The 21,632-nt window shown below is 43.7% G+C and overlaps 1 protein-coding gene across 1 annotated transcript; it reads right to left on the bottom strand.

The window, feature by feature from the left end:
• Nucleotides 1–766: 766 nt before the first annotated feature.
• UTP25 (UTP25 small subunit processome component) lies at nt 767–21,562 on the bottom strand. Its single transcript, XM_083433030.1, has 12 exons — nt 21,051–21,562; nt 19,511–19,550; nt 17,833–18,085; nt 17,541–17,747; nt 16,249–16,337; nt 15,642–16,052; nt 14,292–14,511; nt 9,063–9,265; nt 7,234–7,416; nt 5,356–5,468; nt 3,105–3,350; nt 767–1,595 (listed from the first exon to the last, which is right to left on the bottom strand). Exons 1-12 carry the CDS (start codon nt 21,155–21,157, stop codon nt 1,349–1,351), a joined length of 2,319 nt encoding a protein of 772 aa, XP_083289156.1. The 5' UTR covers nt 21,158–21,562; the 3' UTR covers nt 767–1,348.
• Nucleotides 21,563–21,632: the final 70 nt, after the last annotated feature.

The raw sequence follows: 21,632 nt of genomic DNA, 5'->3' as shown, positions 1-21,632 counted from the left end.
GAAGTCTCTCAGCCCCGCTCACATCACAAGAGTGTTTGTTGTGGAGGAGGAAGGGAAAGGAGAATGTTAGCCGCTTTGAGACTCCTTAAAGGGAGTGAAAGGCAGGATATTAATCCAAACTCCTCTTCTTCTTCTTCTTCTTCTTTTAGGTCTTAGGTGCAGAGATTCCAAATGACCAGAAGAGACTATTTATGTATGTGACTATAGCTGCCCAGACTTTGTTAGGTCAGAGATGGGAAAGAAAGTACAGGCTCTACCAAGGATGAATGGCAGATAAAACTGATGGACCACACTGAAATGGCAAAACTGACCAGAAGAATTAGGAACCAGGAAGAATAAATACTTGTAGTTGAAAGTTGAATTATGATCTGTTTAAAGATTTGATAAAATTGGAGTAATAGAAGAGAAGTAGGAAAAAAAATGTTGGCATAAGGATCCGCAAAAGGGGAGGAGGGAAGCCAAAGGGGATTTACTGATTATATTTTAATTGTTTTCTTTGTTGTTGCTTGTAAACCTGAAAATACAAAAATAAACTCTTACACACACACTCTCTCTCTGTAAAGGAACATTCCTATATCAATGCTGGCTAATTCAGGGATTGAAATGGAATTGCCTCTTTATTGGTGTTTAGTTCCTGCACTAGAGGAATTAGACACAGTTAATCAGCTTAAAACTAAAATAGACAGCAATGCAATGGCGGAGACTAGTGAACCACAGCTCTATAGGCCTATTTTGACATTTAAAGGACACAATCACTATACAAAGATTTTTAAAAGTTTGACAATTTTTTTTTTAAATAAATGCAATGACAAAACACAAATAGACCACTTTTTTTTTTTTAACAAGACATTTCTCACATGTTTGATGTTTATAGTTATCCAAAGGGCGAGTGACTGACTGGCTGTGTTTTTCTGGGCACCACAGTGTTCTGGTCAGCATCTAGCTTTACTGAAGGTCACATCAAGGAACAGGTGGAGAATGATGAACCAGACCCTAAAGAACAGCTGGCAACCACTGGCCACTGTAGGGCTAAAGGGTGCTTGCTAGAGGGGTGGACTGGGGTCTGCTAGTTGCTGATCCCTACTGTAGCTGTATTGTATTAGACAGTGTATTCAAACCAGTTAAAAGCAAATATGGGGGGGAACAACTCTCAGCACCCTTAACTACAGTTCCCAGGATTATTTTGGGGGGGAGGGAGCCATAACTGCTCGTGTGGTATAATCACATTTTAAATGCGTGGTGTGGATGCAGTCTTTCTTTTTCTAACATTTGTTCTGGAAGAAGCACAAGGCCAAAATAATAGGCTGATTCTAAATAGTCCATTCTAAATCTCAGTCCACCACTTATTTCACTCTGTTTCTCCAGTGACGAAAAGGTGCACATTTTTGGAAGACTGAAGCATTTGGGCTGCCCGGTCGACACCCACCACCGCAGCCACCTTTTGAGCATCATATTTTGAGTAAAGCACTGTGCAGGTCAAGGTGGCCTCTTCCTCGCTGCCTGCCAGCTTCATCATATTGCAGACCTCACTGTAGAAATGGGGATAGGTGGGCAGTTCGTAAAAAATAAGGTTCCGGATGCCTCTAATTGAGTACCTGAATAAAGCAAACAAACAAGAGGGCTCAAAATGATTAAGATGCAACCGGGCAGCACAGAAATTCCTTTTTGAAACTTTAACCCTTTATAGATGAAACAGAATACAGCCCCTTTTTAATTTAACGGACCCCGGGGATTTCAACAAGGGAAATGGGAATTCCTGAACCCACCCCCTGGCAGTGAAGCAGGATTAAAAGTTGAATTATGCAGAGAGGTGGAATAGATTCTGTAGACTGCTAGCCACCAAAAAACAGGGTCTCTGGATACCTGAAACCTTCCTGCAGCTATTGTTGAACCTCCTCCCCTCCCCACCTTATTTCTTTATGTTTCACATTTGTTGGATGCCCTATATCATAAAGTTATCTGGTCGACTTTCAGTGAATAAGTAAAAAACAATGCAATGCAAAACAAACTATGAAACTGATATCTACATTAATGCAAACAAAAGCAAACCCCCATTAAAATACAGATATAAATGCTGAGAGGCCCAGCCTTCAAAATTTAAAAGGTTTGGGTGAATCAAAAGGGCTTCAGTTGGTGCCCCAAAGGTGGCATCATTTTTATAAGGAAGCCCCGTGGATTCCTATTCAAAAATCACTCCTCTAGTGGACCAGCAAAGTAACATCCCCTAGGTCCCTTCTCCTCTTGACAAACTGGATCATCTCTATCCACCTTTGTTCTTACCACTTAATTCAGACTTCTGGAACAAGGGAAACTTCCTCATACCAAGTCAGGCCTTTGATCCATCTAGCTCAGCACTGTCTACACAAGGGCTTGCCAACCTGGTCCCTATCGCCCACTAGTGGGCGTTTCAGGGTTCTAGGTGGGTGGTAGGAGGTTCTACGGCACAAGTTGAATCCTTCCATCAAGCACTGGTTCCTGTGGAAGAAGAATCCTTCTTCCATCAAGCACTGGTTGGCGGTAAGGAAATTTTACCATCAAGAAAGATGCATTAGTGGGCGGTAGTTATAAAAAGGCTGACTACCCCTGGTCTACACTGACTAAGAGCAGTCTCAGGGATTTCAGACAGAGGTCTCTTCCAGCCAAATCTGGAGCTGTCAGGCATTAAACTCAAAGCACATTCTCTACCAGTGAGCTATGGCCCTTCCTTGTTATTAAATAAATACGTATTTATTTAAATACGTTTGGTTCAAATGGAAGTATACGTAGCATCACATACTGATCAGCTGGCAATGATTTTCAAGACACATTTTACCTTTCTATGGGAGAAATATGAGCCCAAGAAACATCAGTTATTAACACATTCAGAAATCAAACCAGAAGTGTATTGTCTTTTAGCCTATATTTATGATCTGTGGAGCAGCATCTACATTGATGGTGCTGCATAGGTGATGAAAATAATACATATACAAATCTTCCCGTGCTGTGTGAAAAATTCCACATTTAATCCTAATTACGACACATTATTCATTTTTTGGGGGAGCAAGTATAACCTCATGCACCCTCTTCTACTAAAGACTTGGACTTTAGCGACCACCCCAGCCTACCTTTTATAAAAGTGGAAACGCTCCGTAAAAATCAGAAATTGCTTCACTCCCTTTAGGAAGAATTGTCTCGCTCTGGAAATGCCAGATTTACTGGTGTATTCACAGATGTGCGCAAAACTCAACTCCTCCTTCTTGAAGTAGTTCCGAAGGCGAACGTAATCAAAATAGGACGGGACGTAGATGAGTGTGTGCGACATGACGGCATCGCGATACTCGGGCAACACTTTCTCAATGAAAAAATGAAACCTGCTTAAGGAAACATAAACACGTTATTCTGCTCCAAAAATAAAAAAATTCCCAGCATCTTACTTAAAGCAAATGTAGAACATATATCACACACAAACACTCTCTTAACGTTGTAAATACACGTCTTCCTCAACATATTGCAAAAGGGACCATTTTGAAGGAGCCTAGTTCCAATTTATTTCCTACATAAGCAGAATAAGGGAAAGATGTCGCCCCCTTCTCACTTGGGAGAGGTTTTATTAATGCTGCTTAATACAAAAGGAGGGTCTCCCCCTTAACTGCTATGCACAAATGTGTCTTTATGACTATTTTTTACATGCGCCACAGGCTACCTTATTCTTGATCGTATTTTCTAGCGAAAACAATAAAAATTCTTATTAAAAACATCGTAAATGCATATAAAAATGATTTATACACAGATCACTAGAGTCTTCATAGTAAAAACACTGCAGACAGACCACTAACTGCATCTAACATTGTGTGGAGTCTCCGCATTTTTACTATTATTCATATCCCACTTTTCCTTCAAGGACCGCAGGGTGACATATATGGTTTCTCCTGTCCCATTTATCTACGCAACACCCCTGTGAGGTTGGTTAGGCGGAGAGATGGTGATGGGTCAAAGGACACCCCACAATATTTTGGAGACTGAGTGGGCACTTGGCTCTCAAACTTTCTTGGTGAGCTTTAGTGGGAGCATGGGGAAATTCCACTATGGCAGTGATTACATTGCTCAAGTGATGGGAGATGCAGTCCAAAGCACTTGGGAGGGCATCAGACTGGGGAGGGCTGTTGCAGCTGCAACGCAGAGCACGTAACCAGAAGGAAACGATTGGGAGTCCTCCACAAGGCAAGTGTCTAATGCCCAAGGAAAATAATGGGGACCGGCAACAGAGTTTTTCAGTGCAGAGTTGTTCAGGGTTGCGATCTTCCAGAGTTCTATCCTCTGGTTTTCTATTCTCTCCTGGTATGCCCCGCGGAGGACCTTAAGGTCCATAAATAGCAACACACAATAAGGAAGTCAGATTAGCATCAACCAGAGCCAGGGCCTTTTCAACACTGGCTCTGGCCTGGTGGAACGCTCTGCCTCATGAGACCAGGGCCCTGCAGGATCTGATTTCTTTCCGCAGGGCCTGTAAGACAGAGTTGTTCTGCCTGGCCTTTGGCTTGGAACCAGCCTGATCCCCTTCCCCTCTTTCCTTTTCCTTCTGTGATGGAACCCCTATTTGGGGACTTCCCTGGCTTTTTTCTGGCCCATGTAGGACCAGTCTGGATAGTTGGCCTTGGTAAAGATTTGATGTTTTCATCCCCAAAAAGTTTTTGATTTGAGTTTCTACTGAAATGAGGCTACATTTTAATGTTGTCTTTTAATCTTGTTTTTAAGTTGTATTTTAATCCATTGTTTTTATATCTGGTGTTAGCCGCACTGAGCCCGGTCTTGGCTGGGGAGGGCGGGGTATAAATAATAAATTATTATTATTATTATTATTATTATTATTATTATTATTATTATTATTATTATCATCATCATCATCATCTCCCCACAGTCCTGGTAGGTAGCAATCTTTGCCTACAGAGTGTGCCCAGTCCTCATTGTGCTGTTTCTGGGGTCTGCCCACTAGGCTTCTCTGCCTGCCCCCTGGCTAAAGATTCACTGCACTTTGGCAAGGCTTGAGGTCCCCTGCTGACACCCCCTCCTTGTCTGCAGATGGTGCCGTTTTGCCTGCATAAAGATCAGTGCTTGGAGAAGGAGTTTGCTATTAGTATATAGGATTGAGGTTTCTATAGCACCGCAGGAGGTTAGCCGAAGATTCTGGTGTGCATAATGTTGCCATTCAGCAGGCTGTGTTGGTTTCCTTGGATTTTTAAAATTTATTCCCCCGCCCACTGCCTGCACACACACACACACACACACACACACACACACTTTCCACAATGCTACACTCTACTGAGCACCAAATCTGAACCTGATGTCAGAAGAGCACAGCTGAAACGACCACATTACCTGGCATCTATTGCAGAAATGGAATTTTCTGCTTCCAGCTTGCGAAAAACATGAGGAAGCTGTACTACAACGTGGCTTATAGAGCCCTTCAGAGGTATGTTCCTTACCGCTACCTGCAAGAAGCAAACACAACAGGCAAATGAAGGCAATGTTAGAACAGACAGGTTACATCTGAGATCAACTCTCATGGAAAGGCTAAGAGTTGGCTTGCCGGCTTGGAACAGTTTGGTTCTTCATTCCCTCTATAACCAGCACTCAGGCATGAGTGCCATTTGCTTATGTAACCCAAACGCTCCCTGTGCCCAAGCTTTGCAAATATATAAACAATATTTTCCTTGCTCAGGGGACTAAGAGACGCAAAACAGCCTAATGAGGACTGAGTGTGCTTCACATACCCAGAACGCTGGCTGCCTCTTGGGGTGGAAAAATGGAAAACTACACAGGAGGGGGAAACAGTATGGAACATCCTATTGAGAAAGGGGACACTGAACTGGAGCTGCAACATGTTCCAACCAAAAAATTTACAAAGAGTGGGAGTGCATAAAGGAATACATGGAAAGATTTGGTTTTGGAGCTTAAATTTAACATGCAATAGGTAAAATGCGCAAGGATACAAGACGATGTCATGACATATATGGAACAACAAATACAAACTTTTGTTAACACAACGAGAAAAAATATTAGGTTGAGAAGATCACACATGGGTGAAAGGAAGTAACAGGAACGGGGGGAGGGAGGTACAGGGCAGCATTTGGAAAATTGTTAATGATATATATGTGATTTAAGAGGTTAAGAACAAGGAGTTAAAAGAAGGAGATTAACATGAATGAAAAGCAAAGTCATGTTCTTGTTTGTATTATGGTTTATTTTGGTTGTAAAATCCTCTGGTGTAAAGAGTGTACAATTTTTTAAAAAAATAAAAACTTAAAAAAATAAAAACAAACAACTGCAATTCCCAGGATTCACTGAAGGATGCCATTGCCCTTAAAGCAGAATAAAACCAATATAGAACAGGAACTGCAACATTTTATCGCACGTCCCCCTTGTCTACTTTAGAATCCTGTTCTCAACAGCAACGGACAGCCGGGTGCTCTTAGAAACAAGTAGGGCATGGAGATGACAGCTACCTTCATTATTTAGCTTTAGCAACTGGTAAGTTGCCTGTGAAAAAGGACTCTTCATTCAGCTGTCAAGGTTAGCAGTACTTAATAAGGCCATTTGTCTGTCCTCCACGAACTGGCTTAATCCTTTTTTTAAAAACCCTCTAACTAGTGGCCATCAACTCGTCAAGGAGAGTGGTGAATTTGACAAGTAAATCAAGAATTGTGGGGAAAGGGGACACTTCCTTCTTCCTGTCTTGAATCCAGTGCCAAAGAAACACTTCCTTTTACAGGAAAGTCTCCTGCACGCTATGCTTTCTCTTTGTACCTATAAATTACCATTTAAGGGAGGAAGAGAGACAGAGGGTACTCATCATAGGGTTGTGCTTGGCCCCAGGGATACTAGTTGCCAACCCTTATTTTACATGAACAAAGAAGATTTGTGTTGGTGCAAGGAAGATAGAAATAGGACATTACTGTTGAGGACGATGCCTGTCAAGGTTTATATCTTTAACAGGACAATGGGGGGGGGGATATTATAACAGACAAGCTTCAATATCAGCTTGGCAGCAGGAGACAAATGTAATAACTGGAGGCAGCAATAATCTGAGGTCAGCTTGTCTTGAGACATTAAAACACATCAGGAATGGGAAGATTTATTATCTGTAAGTCCGTAAGCACACACCCTCCCATTGCCCTTTGCTGCAAGGTGATGTTGGAAGGCCAGTAAGCCTTCTTCACTTCTATACAAGGGCTACAGACACATGTGAACACTAACCTGCCCCCTGTAATTGAAGCAGTGCTTATTGAAGATGGAGTTGATCTGTGGATCCTGGAGGGCGCTGAACAGCAGCGTCTGCCGATAATACTTGGACCAGTTGTTCAGATTGAACATTCGCACCCGCGAGAAATCCACCCCATGAGACTCCAAAGGCAACAGGTTAATGTGGTTCATCAGGTGCTGTGAGCAGATTTTAAAAAGAAAAGGAAGATTTCCATCAATCTGGATTGGTTTGCAGGAAGAGGAAAATCAAGGAAAGAGAACCCTGAAAAGTTCACGCATTATACTAAAATGAGCCACGTGAATGCAAACCTGAACTATTAAACTCCTTTCCTGGCTGAAACTGAGCAGCGGATTTGGCTCACTGGTAGTGCCGCACCAGTCTGAATACAGAAGGCCGTAGGTTCAATCCTTGGCATCTCCAGGGAGAGGAAAGTCATGCGTCTGAAAACTTGGGAGAGCCATTGCCAGCCAGTACAGAATTGTTGGTATACTGCCCTTCATCCAAAGACCACAGGGCAGTTCACAACATAAAAATACAACATGAGAACACAAAATAGGTAACAAAACAATCAAATCAATAATGCCCCGTCCCATGAGCACATTTTAAAGGCCATAGATTGTTTAATCAGCCAAAGGCCTGGTTAGAGAGAAACATTCTTGCCTGGCGCCGAGACAATACTGAGCTAGACAGACCAAAGGTCCGGCTCAGTATTTGGCAGCTTCCTTATGTTCCTAACAGCTCTTTGGCTGTTGTTGCTAGGAGGCTTTTGTTGCCTCTCAAGCTCATTTCTGGAAAATCGTTCTGCAGCATCCAAGAGACTGTCAATGATCACTGCAGCAAGTGTTTAGTGAAACGAGGGTCATTCGACACCTGGCTTGCTCTAAGTGTTGTTTGAACCACCCAGTGTTAGCAACCATACAAAACGAAATCTTTTAGTTGGTTCTAATGTTCTCAACTGGCCCACAGGAAATAATATGGTACAAGAAGAGATCACAGGAGCTGCTTAGGCTGCTTTTCATAGTTTCCATGTCTTTGCAACTGATTTGCCCTTAGAAAGAACTCCCCACTATTTTCTAGCATGACATCAGAAGAGCTGGCTGGATCAGGCCAGTGGCCCATTGAGTCCAGCATCCTGTTATCACAGTGCTCAACCAGATGTCCTGCTGGCAGGCTTCTCACAGACATCAGTACAGCTGAACTCTACCAATCTGAAATTTCCAGAAACCGGTACTCAGGGCATAATGCCTCTGACAGTGGAAGTAGAGGATAGCCTTATCCTCCACAGATATGACTACAGTGGCACTTCGGGTTAAGAACTTAATTCGTTCTGGAGGTCAGTTCTTAACCTGAAACTGTTCTTAACCTGAAGCACCACTTTAGCTAATGGGGCCTCCCGCTGCCGCCACGCGATTTCTGTTCTCATCCTGAAGCAAAGTTCTTAACCTGAGGTACTATTTCTGGGTTAGCGGAGTCTGTAACCTGAAGTGTCTGTAACCCGAGGCACCACTGTCATCCTATTTTTAAAGCTGGTGGCCATTGCTACTTGTGGAAGCCTTGCCAGGAGAATTTCTAAGCAATGTGCTACTTCTAGAGGGGAGCCTTGCCTGTTGAAGGCAGTCCAAAAGGAGAATCGGCTTCGCTAAATTTTAAGAATGCATCCGCACTCAGAAACCCAGAACACATGTCTCCATCCCATGAGTTCAAATTAAACACCCGCGTTAAAATTTGCTGGCTGTTTGCTGCATTACCTATCTTGTGAACCCTGTTCGTGAGGCATGATACATGAGTGAAAAGGGTAAGAAGGGGTAAGGAGGTGCCTTACCAAAACATGTTCCCAGTTCTGCATTAGGTAGATGTCGGCCTCATCGATGATAAGAATTTCTATGGACGAGAGGAAATCATAGTCTCTCTTGTTCTCTCCCTCAGCTCCAATAACAGTCCTCAGGCCAAGGGGAGATGCAATGATAATATCGGAGGAGTAAAAAGGCGCGTACAGCCGTATGCTCTTCTGAAGAACAGAAACACCTGCCCAAACACAGACAGGCAAGTCAGTCACCAGTCAGTCACTTCAACAGTCATTATTTCACAGAATCCCAGAACGGTTGTGTATAGTTGTTCCTTTCTCTCTGAACCATCACAACCTACGCACCTGATCACAATGGCTGTGTATGTATGGGTGAGTTGGGTGAGCATGCCAGTGTGCATAGAAACCTCTGAGTGGATGCAGCTTACTCTACAAAAGGCAATGATCACATGTGTCACTCTGCCCAATTTTATCTCTGAGAGCCAGTGTGGTGTAGTGGTTAAGAGTGGTGGACTCGTAATCTGGGGAACCAGGTTCACACCTCCGCTCCTCCACATGCAGCTGCTGGGTGACCTTGGGCCAGTCACACTTCTCTGAAGTCTCTCAGCCCCACTCACCTCACAGAGTGTTTGTTGTGGGGGAGGAAGGGAAAGGAGATTGTTGGTCGCTTTGAGACTCCTTCGGGTAGTGATAAAGCGGGATATCAAATCCAAACTCCTCCTCTTCTTCTTCTTTGGTCCTACCCATTGCTAGCTAGGGTTGCCCATGAGGGAATGCTGCCCTTGGGATAGCCCTAAGTCAGAGATGGGGAACATCCAGCCCATGAGCATATCTTGGCCTGCCAGGCCATCTTCCCCAAACCTATGACCATCAGCTGACATCACTGGTGACACCAGCTGACAGGCAGGTTTTAATCCTGCACTGGTTGCATGATCTTGTTCCCAGCAAAAAATGCACAGCCTAGGCAGCAGAACAAGATCAGCATGAGACTAGCGACTCAAAGAGGAAGGGTGAGGGAAACTCACAAAGGCTCCTCTCCCACTCCCATCAGAGTGAAAGGCATTTTGACAGGTAGGCAGCCCTGCCCACTCGTCAAATTAAGTCTGCAAGGCAGATCCTGATAAAGACCTGGCACATGGAGTAAGAAATGTTCCCCATCCTAAATGGAGGCACAACCCATTTCCATGCAACCACCGCCATGGTGTAAAGCCCACTGGTGGGTCCAAATACATGGAACCAACGACATGAACTGGATAGTAGACCTTCCTCCAATTCCCTTGTTTGAATTGGGATCAGCTGCTTCCCTGATTCCAAACACACCTACAGGGTCAACATTAAGTGACAATGCAGCAACCAGTATCACAAAAATGAATGCACGCCATGTTTGTCACTACGGTGAAGAGAACTTCTCTGCTTCTTTCAGCATGCCTAGTAAGTAGGTAAGACACTTTCGTACAGGGAAGGGAAATCCTGAAGGGAACCATTTGGCAACTGGACTTAATCAAAAGGAAACCATCAGCGGCAGTCATGACGCACTACTTGCATCTCTTGGCTGTATTATTAAGCAGTATCTTTCATGAGACAATACCTTCAAGTAACATTAAGTTTTAAAGCAGCCTTCTCATAGCAAGAGTCCTAGACATCAAGCCACAGGGAAAGACTCTGCATAATGCACCAATAAACCAGCATGAAACTGCAATTTCTGGAAGAGTCTTGACGCTTTCTGTTTAGCCAACATTTGGACTCACTTCACCTGGGGAGAGTACAGCAGGGCTCAGCTGGAAGCCGCAGGCATTCTAGCTGCACAATCACCATTTTGCAGACAAACACAACATCTAGATCATTTACTGAATTTCTGCTTTCTCCAGTCCTCAAGGGCAACAAAGAAGAGTGACGGTTACAACACTGCCATCAGATTCGATTTCGGTTTTCTAGTTTCAGCGCAGTGCAGGGCTCGTTAGGGGTTCAACAACTCCAGAATAACGGCTGCCTCCACCTATGCCTCCACAACGATTATTGCAGCTTCCACACCTTGGCATCCACAATGTTTATTGCACACCATTGCAGCTGCGGTGTGCTTGTGCTGGTGGTAGATTAGCAGGCTGCATGTTCCATACAAAAGCATACAGCTTTGCTCTATGCTTACCGAAGTGTAGAGTTAGAAGGGACCTGGGAATTCACCTAGTCCAACACGCTGCTCAGTGAAGAATCTGCAATGCAGGACGCACTCCTGATAAATGGCTGCCCAGCTTCTGTTTAAACACCTCCAGCAAAATAAAAGTCCACCACTGCCACACAAGGCAGTCTGTTCCATCCTCAGATAGCTCTTTTATCATCTGGCAGCTTCTAAGTCCTGGCTTCAGCAGCAATGGAGAACCCGTCTTCTCCCTTTTCTGTGTGATCACTCTTCAGATATTTTAAGACTGCTGTCAACCCCTTCTGGAGAAGGAACTGGCAAACCATTCCAGTATTATGCCAAGAAAACTCAATGGACATAAAAGAGGAGAAGCTTTGAGAAGAAAGTGAGAGTTTCCAAGGCATGCTCTGGTTCATGGGGTCACAGAGAGTCGAACATGACTAAGACGACTAAACAACAACAAAACCCCTTAATCTTCTCTCCTCCAGGCTTTACATGCCCAACTCTTTCAACTGTTCCTCATAGGTAATGGATTCCAGACCCTTAACTATCCTAGTTTCTCTCTTCCCTGGGCACTTTCCAGTTTGTAAGGAGAAGGCATGGCACAAATTATTATTAATATTATTATTTTTTATTATTATTAGAATTTGTATACCACCCTATACCCAGGGGTCTCATTTTAAAAGGACATAGGATATCAATCAGATCTACCAAAGGCCTGGTTAAAAAGGAACGTTTTTGCCTGGTGCCTAAAGGTGTATAATGAAGGCGCCAGGCGAACTTCCCTGGGGAGAGCATTCCACAGACAGGGAGCCACTGCAGAGAAGGCCCGTTCTCGTGTTGCCACCCTGCGGACCTCTCAAGGAGGAGGCACATAAAGGAAGACCTCAGAAGATGATCTCAAGGGTCTTCCAAAGATCACAGCACTGCCACAGAGGACCAATGGACAGATTTCCTGTTTTGCACTAAGGAAACAACCAGCTGATTGAGAAGAGGGGGACACACTCTCTGTGTCTAAGATTTTGACTCCTGAAATACCAGGGCACGGTTCAACTTTATGCAGGGTAAAGGCACAACTGGACCAAAAGCAGCACAAGACACAGCCGCATTCTGCTTCTGTCCCAGCCAATTTCTCCATATTGAGCATGTCTTCCCATGGTTGTGCAAAGCGTTTTCTTGTGCGCTCCAAATTAGTCCACGTCCACCTCTTCTTCACTTTTGAGGAGGAAGGACAAGTGATGCAGTTGCTAGGCAGCGGTAGGTGGCAGCGAGGAAATACACCAAGGCATCTACTTTTCAACCCTGCACAATGTGGTTGGGCCGGTAGCTGCTGGAGCTATATATCCAGTAGAGCTCTCAGTGCTGATGCTCAGTGAGATTCCAAATTAGCCTGCATCTCCCTACCATCTTTTGTTACCTTAAGTCAATCTTGCAGTAGAGAGACAAGGGAGATCAGAGCAGTTTAAAAGAAACAAAAAGGAGCAGGATATAAGGTCCTCCACTGAGCTGAGTTATGGCCGAATGAGACCACTGGCCCATCTCAGCCAGTACTGTCTACTCCGCTTGGCAGCAATGTCTCAAGCAGAGGAAGGAGAGCATGAAAGACAATTAAGTAGCAGCAGCTTCATCCATAATTCTGAAGCACCAATTGTTTTGAATCACATCCAACCCACACAATGTGGTCCAGCTTGTGCATTTGCCTCCATGTTACAAGCAGGGCCAAGCCTGAGCCCTTTGTTGTTGTTTTAAAAAAATGGTTCTGCAATCAAATTTTCCATGCAAACTGTTTGCAATGCAATGGAATTTTCCATGGAAAAAGAGTGTCCATTTCTGAAAATGCATTGTTCCTCAAAATCACAAATACGCTGGTAGTGAAACTGGGAAAGTTTAAAGGTTGCAATGTACGTTTTTCAGAGTACTATTCGTAAAAAAGCATAAATGCATGCACGCACATACAATATAATTGTACAGCTCTTTTGGCATGCTGAAATTAGCATGCTAACAGTTTTTGGTGTTGTCATTATAATGTCTTAAATATTTTCAAGTATTTCAATAATATCTGTAAGGCTTTGAATGAAACCTCTAAGCTGCATTAATTGCACTTGACTATTTTTTCCCCACTAAGGAAATTGTTCCATACAAATAATTTCGGCAACTGCAGAAAAATTAGAGATAGCTATTCAGTGTATAAAATTTACACTGCATGCTTTGTAAAACGTTATTACAGCATACTAACTAATCAGAAAGCAAACATGCTAAACCACATTTAAATCATTTTTGGGCACTGGAATTGTTTTCCCAGCAAACCCACATCACTGGCAACTGGTAAAAATATTGCAGGTGTGTGTGGGTGTGTATGGTTTGTGGAAGATTATAAACAGAGAGATCTAAAGCAAATGAGATACACAAAGTAGTGGGGTTAGCACTTTGTGCTATCTTTTTCTTTTGAAATCCCTGTTTGCAGCACTACACACCAAACCACACCTGCAACTCCTGCATCTAGAGGAGGAAGAAAGGTTGTTTTCTGCTGCTCCAGAGAAGTGGACACGGAGCAATGGATCCAAACTACAAGAAAGAAGATTCCACCTAAACATTAGGAAGAACTTCCTGACAGTAAGAGCCGTTCGACAGTGGAATTTGCTGCCAAGGAGTGTGGTGGAGTCTCCTTCTTTGGAGGTCTTTAAAAGCAGAGGCTTGACAACCATATGTCAGGAGTGCTCTGATGGTGTTTCCTGCTTGGCAGGGGGTTGGACTCGATGGCCCTTGTGGTCTCTTCCAACTCTATGATTCTATGATTCTATCTGATGAAATGGACTGTACTCCACAAAATATCATAATAAATTTGGTGCCAAGTGACTCTTCGTTGTTTTTCCTATAAATGAAGCAGCCCTAAGGAGTCCAAATGGTAAGAGGGAGAATTACATTTAAAAACAAGGCAGTGTTGGCTTTACCAAGGGGGAAAAAATCTACGCAAAAAATCGAATACTATTTTGAAGATTTGGTGGGCTTCCACTGGGCATTCAAAAAAACAACCCTAAACTTGTACAACATGCTTAATGCTTTGAACTATTTTTTAGAACACAAAATGACTGATCTTAAAATGTCAGTACCTAGCCTGAAGTGGTCATCAATGTTCCCAGCAAAGACAGCTTCATAATCTTCTGGCCTTTTCAGATTGGGCGGTTTCTCTTCTGGATCTGAGCCAAATTCCCCCTTGAACCGCTTTTTGTTACTAACATCAATTTTCTTTTGACTTGTCGATTCAAGGAGGCTGATGAAAATCTGCACCACACGTAAAGCAGATTCCCGGAAGGGCACCACTATCAACACCTATGCAGGGAAATACAGAAGCAAATCTATTTTGAGCAAGAAATATTTTTCAAAAGAAGACACACAGAGAGTGAGATGCTATATTGTAGGTATTTAGGGCTAGCCATTAAAAAAATTATGTGCCCCTCATCTAGCTTTAGCTGACTGACTACTCCTTAAAATACGTATTTATTTGCAGAATTTATATCCTACCCAACCTATAACATAAATTTATCTTTGTACCCAGGGCAGCTAACAAAGTAGAAAGATAGAAAAAAATATTGTAATGAGAATAACTAGCACAACAAACTAAAACAGCAATTGTCTGTTCAAACAGTCCAGTGAAAATGAGAGCTGCTCAAAGTTGTAAGTGTTAAAATTTACCGTTCTAAGAAGCATGGGAAAACAGTAGAAAAAAAATGACTGGTGCCTAAATCACAGTAATAAAGGCATTAGGTCTCCCTGTGGATGGCATTCCAAAGGTGAGGAGCCACCAATGAAATGGTGTTTTCAACTCATTTGACACCCAGACCAGTGGTGTTGGATTGGACAATGGTCTCAGATGATAAGCTCAGTGAGCATGCAGATTGCTGCTGGAGAAGGCAGTTCAGTAAATACCTGGGTCCATATATATGAATGAGAGAGTTCTAGATAACTATACAGAAATAAGGAGCATTCTCCATGGGATATATTGAACCATGTTTGTCATTCATTATCAAACTCCCTGTCCCTGGCATTTGAGCATTAAAATGAAGATCTAACAAACAAAGAAACAAAAAACATACCCAGTGTTATGATACAATAGTTAAACATCCCCAAGGAATAGATCCTGGAGATTCCAATAACATTTTCTACTCAAGTCCAAAAAGAAAATTAGTCCATCATTTGCGACCCAAGAGAAGCAAATATTGGGTGGAATCAATCAAAGTCTTATTGCATGATGATTATGGACTCATGGACAGTTGGCCAAGCATGGGCACCTTACAGTTTCCAAGTTGTAAGAGATTTAATCATTCCCCTACTGGTCAGGGATTCATAGGCTGATTTGAAGGGACGCCTTTACTGTACAATGGCAGCTCTGTTTAGGGAATACCACATACACCAAGGCATGTTTTCCATGCAATGACAACAAATTAAGGAAATCCTTTCACCTTTGGTCTTGTGAGTCCTTGATCTCTGAAGCTATCATCGTCAGTCCCAGGTTTTTGGTCCCTTCGCTTGGCATTATTGCCAAGCACTTGGGCATTTGCCTTCAAGACGTGGTTCAGGGCATGCAGGCAGTAGACTTGACGGACTTCTTCCCCATTGCTTAAAGCAGTCCTCTCAGGGTAGAACAAGTCCTTGTATGAATTCATGATGCAGAAAAGCTCTTTCTGCAGCGAAGTAAATGGCTGATCTTTTGATTTCACCTGCGTGGAAAGGAATGGGCTGTTCACTTTAGGCCAAGCAGATCCTAAAGGCTTGCGAAGATGAAGCCGTTTCAAATCAACTTCTTTGTCTGGCTTAACCATTCCAAACTTCTCCAATTTTGAAGAAAACACTAACTGACCCAGTGCTGGCCACTAGAAAGGAGAAACAAACACAACATAAGGTTAAACACAACTCCTGTTAATAGTCTCAGATACGCTGTAAAATACCCTATTTCTCTTTTTTTACAGAGGACGAGCACAACACATTCAGAGATGAGTCAGCAAGTTTTGAACCAAATAAGGAATAGAAACCAACCACAGTGAATATGAAATAAATGTACGTTATTACCTTGACTTGGCTGGTAGATTTTGAACACGCAAGAATTTTATCTATTTGTTTTTCTTCCAGTTCTTCTTCGACATGACACTTAAATGGATCTGTGTGGAGAGATAAAAACAATGTTATGAAAACTAGACTCTGCTCTACACATTTTTAAAAGAAATCTGATCAGAAGGAGGAAATTGTTATCGCAATTATGAATTGTTAGAGGTCTGTCAGAGATCTCAAATGCTGCATCTAACAGTAAAAGAAGAAGAAAAAGAATGTAATCATAAAAGAATTTTGCATGACAAGGCAACTCTATAGTACAGAAAACAGCAGCATGGCTAAAGGGGAACTTCTGCCTCACCCCAATGTGGTAGGACTCCAGCTCCCATCTGCCTCAGTCAGTGCAGTCCACCTCTGTTCTACAATGAGCATACACATAAGCCTTGTCATTCCTCAAAAAAGGAACACCCATTCTCAAGAGGTTTGGCAAACCCAAGCAGGTTTTGGAAGGAATGGGAAGATTTTTTTCTACTACCAGAGAACTGAACTTAGTGACAATAAAAAACAAATTAGCTATTAGTGTTCAAGTCTGATCTGCACAATTGATGACCTCTTAAGTTAAACGCAGCTCGCCATGGGTGGTTTGCCAGATGCAATGGCAAACTCTTCTTTGTGTAGTTTTAATCAGGCAGCACGAAGAGGAGGTTCATCTGACCTCAGGTGGAAGGCAACGGACGGGTTCTATGGCTCATCAGCTGCTCAGATCTGCTTTAAATCAATTTCTCAAGGTTCTTAGGCTACATTAAGGAATAATGTCGTCCCCTAAGCAGCAACATATGAACTTATAACCAAGACCATCACAGTTACAATTATATAATACAATACAATAATATATATATATATTACATATAAAATATCAAGAATCCAGCAAGCAGTAACCAGGATTATTAAACCTTTTAAAACATAAAGGCATAAAAATGACCAAAATTTCAATAAGCAATTGAAACAAGACTCTAAAAAACAGTAACAACCATAATAAAAATCCTCTTAATTTAAACAGGTACAGATGAGGCCAACCACACATTCCTTGGGAGTTCCATTGGACAGGGGCCACCACTGAACAGGACCTGTTTCTAGTGTCTGCCAGTTTAATTGGCCTTAGTGGCATGCCAATGAACAGGGCCTCCAAATTCAACCACAGGGCTCAGACTGGTCCAAAGAGCTGAAGGCAGTCCTTCGAGATGTCAAGAAGCTTGTATGTAGGTACTCTCCCCCACCCAACAAACATTTAATATAAAGACCATGCATTTTACCTTTTGCAATATCTGCAGAACCACTGCTTTCTTTCCCATCTGCAGAAGGATCACCACACTCTTCTTCTATGAAATTGGTTTCCAGGCTAAACTCAGATTCGTGCTGCACGTCTGTGAATTCTTCAGTAGCTTCATGCTTCAGGTCGCTAGAAGCCTCTGGATCTCCAGGTTCCTCTTGGCTGTTTTTCTGCAGTGGTGCTTCTTGATCTATGCCAGATCAAAAAGAAGAAGAGTCGTAGGTTGTATTCGTACGAGAGCTGTGGTCTACAGAATTTGAGATGCACTGGATTACCTGATTCTGGGGGGTCAGGCGCATTGCTGTCATTGTCTTCGTCCTCCATTTCTCCCTCAACTTCTTCGTACTCATCATCACTGCCCACTTCTGCATCACCTTTGTTGCTTCCTCCTTCTGATTCATCTTCATCATCCTCACTGTCCGAATACGGAGCAGTTTTTAAGGTGGCCAGTAACTTGTGATATACTGAGGCTTGCTCAGAATCATTCTCTGTGTCACTTTCTGAGCTTGACTGCTCAGAACTTTCTGACTAGAAATGGGGAAAAATAACGTATAATGCAAACATACTGATACAGAGTCTGATCACTGGATGCTGAGCCTAGTATTACCTTCTATACTATTCTATCCAAATCCAGCTTTTATATGTCAGCAGCCCTCCAAAGTTCACAGGCCGAGGGGTTTCCTTCTTAACTGGTAATGCCAGTGATTAAACTTAGGATCTCATGCATGTAGACTGTCCTTCTACAACATGGTGCCCTCAAGATGGGCAACTCCTGGCTGTGATCAGCTGTAGCCTGAAACATCTGGAAAGCAACAGGTTGGAGAAGACTGATGCGGACCACTTGCATCCCTTCCAATAGGGATTCAGGCCTCATCATGGGACTTAAACTGCTAATAAATATTTCAAGTTTTGTGTTAAGAAATCCAAGTTATGGGTGAGATTCAATGGCACGCCATGACGGTACTTCTCTTCTTCCCCTGCACCCCTATCTGCTCTAGAGTATCCCTCAACTCATTGGAGCAGATGTTTGGGGCTTGTGGGGAGCTGCAGGAAGGAGGGAAAGGAATTCCCATTTGCAGCAGCAGAAATGTGTTGTGCAAGCGGGATGGGTTGGGGCAGGGATAGAGAATGAGCTGGAGCCAGAGGATGGGACTGCTGAGGTCCTACTCTGTTATTACTGCAAGCTTCTGCAAACCTTCCCCAGCTTTTCCAGATTTGCAAGCTTTTCTCTGAAGTCACAAGTGCTAGGACAGGAATGGGGAACCTGTGGCCTTTCAAATGTTGTTGGATGACAATCCCTACCATGCTCGACCACTGGCTGTGCTTGGCTGAGGGTGATGTGAGTGGAGTCCAACAAGATATGCTGAAGCCTAAATTCTGGGTGAAATACCAGGCGCTAAAGCAGACACACAAAACCATAGAATTGTGGAGTTGGAAGGGACCCTGAGGATCATCCAGCCTGAACTCCTGCAATATAATGCAGCTGTCCTATACAGGAAGCCAGTGTGGTGTAGTGGTTAAGAGCGGTAGTCACGTAATCTGGGTAACCAGGTTCGCGTCTCCGCTCCTCCACATGCAGCTGCTGGGTGACCTTGGGACAGTCACAGTCTCTCAGCCCCACTCACCTCACAGAGTGTTTGTTGTGGGGGAGGAAGGGAAAGGAGAATGTTAGCCGCTTTGAGACTCCTGAAAGGGAGTGAAAGGCGGGATATCAAATCCAAACTCTTCTTCTTCTTCATCGAACCTGCAACATTGCCACTATTAGCACCACACTGAGCTATCGAATTACACTGCAACCAGGGATGGAAACAGCAAAGGCAGCGAGGAGGGATGTGCTATAGAATTTGAACTAACTGTGTTAATACAATTAGTCAGTTTTCATGCATTAGCATTTCCCATTAATTTATCCATATAAAAAGAGGCATGCTTAAAAAAAGGTACGGTCACTCTTACCAGTTCACAGATTTGAGTTGGTTTTTCTTTCCCAGAAACCCTAAAAGGAAACCATTTGAATTTAATTTATCTGTAGCGACTGATACATAGATTGAAAAAAATTTAAAAATAATCAAAATGGTGTGTAGCTTTTAATATTTGGAGAGTTTAGCACAAGAAGACGTGAGCATTACTGCACACAGATGCCCATCACAACTTCTAATGTCCTGATTGGAACCAGAACAACAAGAGATTTCCAAAAGACAATAATATTTTAAGAGTTCCTTAATGCTTGCATCACTCTACCGTGTGCAGCCTTTGCACACCTGTGTGGACACCACCTGGGAGCTGGAAGGAGATCACTGATGGCTCAAAACTGAACTGCACCTTTCGAAAAAGGAAACTTTACAGAAAGCTGTGATCAAACCATCCCAAGTGAGTTGTCCTTTCTGTCCCCCAAATGGCTGAAGGGAAAAAAGCATCAGTCCCAGATTATTATTGCTGCTGCATCACCTAATACATTGTGGAGAATCTGGCATTGAATAATTGGAAAGGAGAGGCCTAGAGATAGTTATACTGGGTACAAGCAATTGCTTTTAATAAGCATGTTTAGTCAGATGTAAGCCCCACTGAGCTCTATAGGGCTTAGTCCCTGGTAAGTGTGCATACAACGGCAGTCTAAAAGAGTTGTGGTGGATCGCACAACCCTTGCCCCAGTGCTCACTCCTGTCAAACTGTAGTGTTTGTGGGGTTTTGAAGCACTACAGAACTATGCAAAACAGTGAACAGAGGCTGAGTGTGGGATAAGTGTGCACAGTATGAGGATCACAACCAGATGTCCATGGGAAGCCAGCAAGTGGTATCTGTTCACAACAGCACTCCTCTCCTGCGGTTCCCAGAGAGAAGAAACACAATGGTGCATCTGCAGCAGCACAGCCGGACGCCTTCATCTGCCCCAACTGCAACAAAACTTATCTCTCCAGTATTGGTTTCTACAGCAGCAGCAGGCTCTGTAACCTTCCAACAGTTTGCTGTCAGCCCCATAGGTGCATTCCTCCATTGTCTCCCGATACAGATGGATGCTGACTGGACTGCCTCTGACTGGGGAGGCGATATCCTCTGCATTCTGGGACAGATAACTAAAAACTTTCTGCTCTCTATCAGTTGTGAGAGATGAAGACACAGGAAGAAAGGAGGCAAAGGCCATTGAAAAATGAAGATGAAGACATATAGTCAGCTATGGATCACTGAAAATGCTGCAGGCGTGGGGAGAAGGGCATTTAGGACAGCCAAAATCCTCGGAGCAGTCTGCCTTAGCAATTCAGTCTTTGTGAGGGATGGGGAAATTGTGGCTCTCCAGACGTCGTTAGACTCCAACTCCCATCACCCTTAGCCGGCAGGGCCAGTTACCAGGGACGATGGGAGTCGTAGTCCGACAACACCAGGAGGGCGCCGACTCAGGGAAGGCTACTGTAGGGAAATCGTCGCAGACAAGAAGCCTCATCAGCAAACAGATCCTTCACCTTTCACCTTAGACGCCATTCAAACGAGCCCCGCTCACCGATCATAGAATGGGTGCTCCTCCCCGAAATCCTTGAGGTGCTTCTTCTGCTTCTTACTCAAGCTGCTGATCAGCTGCTGCTGCCGGCGAGCTTTCCTCTTCCCCATGTTGCCGAACTTCCTGCTCCGCTTCCCACGTGGATTTCCTCCCCTGTCGCTTTACGGCCCCCCAAGTCCGCCGCTTACGACAGTGGGCTGGGCTGGATCTGCTGTGGGTTCCTCGGCTCCTCCTGGAGGAGGAGTGGCTGGTACCTTGCCTGCAAGGGCTTATAGTTAGGTGTGTTTTTTTGCACCTTACGCAGAAGTTTCATGGGGTTTCATTAGGGTTAGGGTTAGTGAGCTTGCTGGTAAGTAAATGTGTTTAGAATCGCAGCCCATATCGGTTATTCCCGCCCCAACCCCGGTTCGTTGAATGCTTTCTTTAATACAAGTATTCTTGAGACAGTTCTAGGGTTCCTTGAGCCTCGCTGGGGATTGTAACTCTGTGAGGGGCGGACTACAGTGCCCAGAATCCTTTGCGGCAATCGCAGCCCGGCCGCTGACGCAACTTGGACGGAGAAGGCGGGGCTTAGCTGCGGCAGCT

The sequence above is a fragment of the Podarcis tiliguerta genome (assembly GCF_965153285.1).
Source record: "Podarcis tiliguerta genome assembly, chromosome: 3".
NCBI classification, from domain to species: domain Eukaryota; kingdom Metazoa; phylum Chordata; class Lepidosauria; order Squamata; family Lacertidae; genus Podarcis; species Podarcis tiliguerta.
The sequence above is the reverse complement of the archived record's forward strand: the minus strand, read 5'-3'. Positions and strand labels throughout refer to the sequence as shown.

Bases quoted from the DNA above. Each gene is read 5' to 3' on its own strand.
- UTP25 (XM_083433030.1), bottom strand. From the start codon at position 21,157: ATGGGGAAGAGGAAAGCTCGCCGGCAGCAGCAGCTGATCAGCAGCTTG. The intron at 19,551-21,050 runs GTGAGCGGGGCT...GTTTCCTTTTAG, and splicing joins GAGCACCCATTCTATGATCG to GGTTTCTGGGAAAGAAAAAC. The intron at 14,512-15,641 runs GTGAAAGGATTT...TTCCCTGCATAG, and splicing joins AAGGACTCACAAGACCAAAG to GTGTTGATAGTGGTGCCCTT.